The sequence below is a fragment of the Myotis davidii genome, unplaced genomic scaffold (genome assembly GCF_000327345.1).
Source record: "Myotis davidii unplaced genomic scaffold, ASM32734v1 scaffold46, whole genome shotgun sequence".
Taxonomy (NCBI): Eukaryota; Metazoa; Chordata; class Mammalia; order Chiroptera; family Vespertilionidae; genus Myotis; species Myotis davidii.
Window position 1 is genome coordinate 2,630,633 of NW_006383006.1, and position 6,562 is coordinate 2,637,194.

General features: G+C 51.9%; 2 protein-coding genes across 4 annotated transcripts in view; one reads left to right on the top strand and one right to left on the bottom strand.

Annotated features, from left to right (window-relative positions):
* The window catches only part of MAP1A (microtubule associated protein 1A), a 24,511-nt gene extending 17,984 nt beyond the window's left edge, over positions 1-6,527 (bottom strand). Inside the window, exons 1-2 of one of the 3 annotated variants that reach the window (XM_006778027.2) lie at positions 6,269-6,527; positions 5,181-5,282 (exon numbers count right to left, since the gene is read on the bottom strand). In XM_006778027.2, coding sequence (XP_006778090.1) covers positions 5,181-5,282; positions 6,269-6,506 — 340 coding nt within the window. In that variant the 5' untranslated portion in view covers positions 6,507-6,527. The other 2 variants (XM_006778029.2, XM_006778028.2) reach the window with 2 other exon arrangements.
* The window catches only part of TP53BP1 (tumor protein p53 binding protein 1), a 110,229-nt gene continuing 109,415 nt past the window's right edge, over positions 5,749-6,562 (top strand). The window contains exon 1 of the mRNA XM_006778024.2: positions 5,749-5,896. The gene's annotated coding sequence lies outside the window, so the exon portion shown is untranslated. The remainder of the gene's footprint in view (positions 5,897-6,562) is intronic.

Consider the following 6,562-nt stretch of genomic DNA (forward strand, 5'->3'; position numbering starts at 1 on the left):
GGAGGGAGTGCGCTCCATCTCCAGAGTGGCCTCTCGGATCCGGAGAGAGCCGGAAGGGGGGAGGGGGTCAGGGTCCCAATCCCAAACTAGTCGCCGGGAAAGGGGTACGGGGAACCCGCCGCAAATAGGTCGATTCGTGAAGAGGCGCGCCAGGTCTCAATGACCCTTTCGTCCCTCCTTTTCCACGGCGTCCCCCCACCTTCCCTTAATAGGCAAAAACTCGCTGTCCTGCTCACCCCCGACATAGGAGCAGCTGAGCAATCCAGCAGCTGACACCCAGACACCCTCCCATTAGGTACATTCCCATAACATCCGCCTTCCCCTCAGATGCTTCTGCCCCTGACCAAAGACGCAGCCCGACTCTTCCAGCGCCCGGGCTGCCAGGCAGGGCCAGGACACCACCCTCTGCTGCTGCCGCCGGAGGATGATGTCGCCCAGCCCAGCCCGGGAGGTGTCCTCTCACCGTCCTGGCCTCACTGGCCTCTGCCTGGTTCTGGGTCCAGGCTGGCCTCAAAGCCAGTTATGTTCCGCTACCCCCATTCCCTCACACTGCCCACCCCACTGGACCAGCTCCAGACGCATCAGAGAGGCATGAACTCTCTTCCCGTTATCCCCATCCCACCTCCCCACCACAGCATCCCCCGTGCCCTTGCCCAGCCCCTCGGTTCTTACCCTGGGTGTGAGAGGAAGCCCCTCATGGAGGCTAAAGCTCCGGCCTCAGCCGGCAGCTTCAAGGAAGAGTCTGGGGCTCTTGGGGTGGGAATGGGGGGGGGGGGGCGCTAGATGGCGAGGGCGGTGCCAGGGCGGGGAAGAGGGGCTGGTCCATGACGAGGCACTGGAGACTTAACTGTTTCTGTGCCTTTACAGTGTCAGGGCTCCAGTGCCTCTCCCATGGCTCTGGGGGTCTGAAGAGTTGTCCAGCAGCTCAAAGAGCCAGGGTGGTCTCCAATGGCCCACAGAACCCTTCTCCCCCAATCCTGCTCAGTCAGGAAATACTCCTTTAGCATCAGCCAAAAGACCAAAGCCCTGTGCTCTGGCACACTGTGGGGGACAGAGGAGGTACGGGCTGCCTGCCCCGCCCCTTCTCTCAGGAACCATCTGCTGCCTCTCTCCGCAGACCCTGGGAGTGACCTTCAATCCCTGGAGGAACGGGAGACAAAGGGGCTGAGGGCCTGAAAGCAGGGGCAGGAGTGAGGGGACTGCTTGAGACGAAGGCTGGGGAGCGCAGTTGTGCTGAGCTCTGTCGGTGGCTTCTGAGCCACAGCTACAGAAACCAGGGGAGGGCAGAAATAGGTATCATTTTGGGTTGGAGGGTAGTTCGAAATTCTAGAGTGGACACATGGTCCTAGACAATCTGGGGTGGGGCACAGGAACCCTGGGATCATGCAATTTTCTGCACTTGTGTATGTCTCTTTGATGTCTCTGTCTTATACTATCTTAAGCCTTCTAATATTGGCTGTTTCCCGTAGTCTCTGCCTCTGTCTCAGATTTAGTGACATGCTTTAGGATTCAAGGGGAGGAACTGGAGATCTCTAGCATTCAGTTCCAACCTGGTGATGCTCATGCTCCCACAAAGTCCTTCCCAGCCTTCTTCCTTTCCATCAGCCTTCCCCAGGCCTGGCCAACTCCTAAAGCCTTCCTCACATTGACATCCACCCACTCACACACCAGCACCGGCCCCACCCTTGCCCCAGGCTGCCAAGAATTGCTTTTGAAGGTCAGAGAAGCCAAAATAGTCTCTGCTCTCAGCATCCCCCATCCCCCCTAAACTGCAGCCAGAGTAGAGGAGGAGCTGAGTCACCAGTACTGGGGAGAGGGGGAGACAAAGGAGGAGGAATCTTTCCTCAGATCCGGGGATGCAAAGCAGCAGCATGGCAACAGCCTCATTTGGATAGAGGAAGCCATCTGCAGAGATACAGAACACAAATCAGGCTGAGTTCCGAGCATCACAAAAGAGAAACACATCCCTTCTGCAACTTCATGATCCTTATTTCCTCCCATCTCAAGCCTTCTATCTTCTCTCTGCTTTCTAGGGCCCTCTAGGGTGGGCTAAGAGGGAAACTTGAGTAGACATTGGCTTGAGAACAAAATAACATTTCCCACCCCAGTGCAGAGCCCACCCTTATTCTCAGATGCTGTCCCCAAGGACCACACCCTGGGCCTGGTTTCATCTCGCTGTGGAGTTTTCCCTCAGCACTCACCCTCTGAACAGCCACCCACCACAACCAATCCTTCACCTGCTGTGTTCTGCTGCAATGAAATTGTGAGGTGCCTGAGCTCAGACACAAAGAGACATCCAAAGTCCTGGATTTGAGACCTGACTCTACTATTTTATTAATCATGCAATTAAATGTCAATTGGCCTCTCTGAAAGCTTGCTTTCACTTTAACGTGAGTATAACATTAGTACCACTCTCCAATAATGCTGTGAGGAGTGAATGGCACAAAAGATGAAAAAGTGCTTCATTCTTAGAATCCTAAACCTGCAGTGTACAAGTACCACTGGAAATCTCTCTTCTGTAGAAGATTCATGAGCGGGCATCTAGGTCATGCTAAATCAGAATCTCAAACCAGACTAACTCTACAGTGTACCCTTAGCTCTCAGCTAAACCCAGAACTGGAAGTGCCTACAGGAAAGGGCTTCACGTCCCATCCATGTCCCTGCTTTCCCATTCTAGACAGCAATGCAACCCCCAGCTGTAGGGGACAACGAGCTGCTCTATTAATTCAGAATGGCTTTCATTGGAGGTAACAGAACTAGCACTTTCAGTGGTAATGAAGAGTCAGACAGAAGACCTCCAAAATGGCCCTTCAGCCTGTGCATCTTAGAGTCCCAGAATACCAATCACGAATTATAAATTATGAAGTCCTCTCCCTTTTCTATAGGTGCCCGAGGGTAGAAATATCAGAATGTTATTTAAACTCAGTTTTCCACTGTCCTAACTGTTTCTGGGTTTGTTTGATAATGTTTGGAAGCCCCAGTTTTTTGCAGGGGTTAGAAAGGAAGGCTCCCAAGTCACCATTGGAGACTGACTACCTAGTACAAAATTCACCTAGGAAATCATTACCAGTTTTGACCACTAGAAGGAGCTGGACCACTCCAGCTCTACTTCGGAGGGACCCTCCTTTTCCCAGTGTGGAGGGTGTGGAGGGGGAGGTGGCTAGGAATGATTGTGCTCTCCCTGTCATTGTAGGGTACAGTTTTGTCCCCTTTTTAAGCATTTTGGCAGAGGGCTTACGCAGAGGTGAGAAGGCTGGCAGTCCAGCCTCCGGGGTGGTCAGAAAGGATTAAGTCATAAGGTACTAGCATATCCCCTTGAGCCCATCCTAGCAGCCTGGTTCCCTTCGCCTCCCCATTAAAGGGAGGTGGAAGGGAGGGGCAGTGTCTGCAGCTGCTCTAGGCTGACTGTTGTTTGTGGGGACAGCTGAAAGAGGAGCCAGCAGGGGTGGGGCTGTGGCTGTCTTGAGCCTTGTGGGTTTTTCCAGGAAATTCTCTACTATTCTCCAGGGACATAAACCAGGCCACCAAAAAATAAAATAAATAAAATGTTCAAACCTAAAAAAATTCAGTAGGCTAAAGTAAGCCCTAGTCTTGGGTATATGGCCCTAACTACCCACCTCCCCCCCGCCCCAGGACACCATGGTATAACTCTTTGATTGAAAAGGTCTAGTTGGTGTTTATATATCAGTGCTTGTTTAGTGAGAGTAACTATGCATCTCTCTGTAAGCATATTTCCAAGCATCCTCGCATCTTAATTTAAAAAATGGCCAAGTATTTTGGTTTAAGTTCTGTACATTCATACATCATTCCAGAAAGCAGCCTAATCTTAAGTCTCTGTAGCCAAAAGGATGGGATTAGAGCATTCAGGGTAAATTACTAATATCCGCAGTTACTCCTCAAACTTCGGTTCAATCATTAATTTCATCTGTTATCATCCCCTATCCAATTTTGCACCTAAGCTCCTAGGAATAATAAGTGGTAAAACTATTGATTTTCAATCATCCGTGCTAATGGAGGAAGCCATGACATGAGTAATTCTAAACAGAAGGCAGTCTCAAAACAGTGAGCGTCTAGCTTCACAGAAAGCAGTCGCATCAAGAAAATGCCAGCCTCACATGTTTTAAATGCTGCACATATTCCTAGGATAATAAAGCATTAGTCATATTCACCTTGTCTTCTCTCTCCGGTAGCATCTTCAGAGGAGTCAGTGATCAGAGAAATGACCAAAGATGTGGCAGTTAGCAGGAGGAGCGGGAAGAGAAGGGGACATGACTATGTGCTATACTGAATAATTGAGAATAATCTACATAAGATATGAATTCAGTCGTCTTATGCGGTAACTGTTGAGCTGGATGGATTTCTATAGTCCATAAAGGCACTGGCTCATGGATTGGTATGCCAACATTTACCAACAACGGGTCCAGAGTGCCCAGCACTTTTATAATGAGACGTAGAACTTTCTGAAGTCTCCCCACAGATACTGTCATGGACTGATAGCTCCTAAAATATTATTTTCTTAAATACCGACCCATTTCTCCCACCCAGCAGAATGGGGAACCGCATGCTGTGCACTTTGATCTCAAAGTCAAACCTCAAAGTAGCAATAAATGCAGGAGACCCTGCTTCCACTCTGGCTCTGATGGTGCTCATCAGCCTTTTGTACCAGATTTCTGCTCTGCTCTGGAGATCTGTTGCCTGAACCACAGGAGAAACCAGAAACCCTGAAACCTGAAGAGTAGGCTGTGCAGTCTGAGGGAAGTTCTAAGCAAGGATCTCAAAGGCAAGTGGGGGACTCAAGGGTCTCTGTAAAGGGAGCAAGAGGCTGGGGTACACAAAGGGGGGAACACAAAAAGAGAGTGAATTTGTGCATGGAAGATGATCGGTCATTCATGAGAAGTGCATTTGTTTCCTTAGTGCATGTCAACAGCTGTCCATAAACCACCCTCAAGTAAAAATTACATTCTCCGGGTTCTTCCACCCTCATACCATCTCTCTGAGAAGTGTACTGGATATGTGGGAATAGTTAGGGAGCTTTACAACTTTCCCCCGAGGAATCCCTCCCTCCTCCCCCACCCAAATCTCCCACAAGGCCAGTTCTACCAGGGAGAGTGGATCTCTGCTCTTCAGTGACCAACCCCCCCCCCACCCAAAGAACTGAGACAAATGCCACTAGTCCTAACCTTTGACCTCTGAAGAGAAGTGAGCTAGGTGCCGGGTAATGAAGAGTCTCAATTGTTGGTTCAGATCAAAGGATGATAAGTCAATGTTCCAGGAGAGAATCCCTGCGAGAGAAAAAGAAACAAAGAGCACTCTAGATCAGATCAGAGGGGCTGGACTTCAGGGAGCACTTGCAGGCTCACAAGAAGGATTAGGAGAGGGAGAGGAGAAGGACAGCTGCCATGATCAGTCACACTGATACTTTTAAGAAAGGTGGTTAGTGCCTGTGTCTGTCTCCCAGCCTTTCCTGGCCTTTGCCTGAGCCAGGGGCAGAGGGGCAGAGTTTAGGCTAAACTTGGTCATTAATGAGTTTGTATGTAGCAATTTTCTTGCAGAGTTGCCCTATTGTGATAGAAGTGACACCCAAGGGACTGTTCCTAGATAGGGGGAGGGGGCGGGGGGGGCTGCCTTCCCTGTCCTGATAGCTAAGTAGGATTCTGGACTCTCCTTCTGTTCCCCCCTCCTTCCCTCCACCCCTCGGAGGCTTCCTTCCACCCGCAGGTGGCTCCGCAGCACTGCGCCACTGGCTGTCAACTAGGGAGGGAGGTGAGGACTGAGAGCTTGTGGCCACAAAGGTCACTCTCTCAGGTTGGCCGCCCACACTGGGAGATTTGAGATTTGTCCGCAGCGTTCAGAAAGCACCCTGTGCCTGTTCAGGGATCCTAAAGAAGAAGCCAAGGTAGGGGCATGGAATCTTCAGGGGAAGGTGAGGACTTTCAGGACATCTGGACCGAGACACTGAGGGAGAGAGGGTGTGACCAGAGCGGACCCAGGGGCTGCACAGAGCTAACCCGACTCAGGGAGGCTGCGGAATGCCACGGGGTGTGAGGGAGGATGGGGAAACAAGATGCTGGCAGGTGGGGAGGGCGCGTGACATGGAAGATGCAGGTGACAGGGGCTGATGATTCAGATTAACATAACAGGGCGCGCGGATTTCAGGAATTGCACAGTAGGGATGGAGAATGCAGACGTACGCTCTGGGAGGTAAACGCAGCCGGCGGAGAAGCTCGGGATGGAGGAGGTCCCGTGCACAGCCAGGACAGCGGCTCACCTTGTTCAAGGTGGGCCCGCACGGCCCTCAGCTGACTCTCTGTACCGATCTCGCCGATCACGATGAGCAACGAGTGTTTCCGCAGGTCCCAGCGTGCCGCCGCCACGGTGGCTCTGGCCTCGCACAGCGGCTCCGCGGGGTTTGGAGACAGCAGTGAGCTGGGGCTGGGGAGCCGCAGTCCGGGACTTGTCTCCATGGTAACGCCTCGAGGCCGCCAGGGCCCAGCCTCGGTCTCCATGGAAACTCCGTTTGACTGCTAGGCCGGCTGCGTCCGCCGCAGGGAGAGCGCGCGCC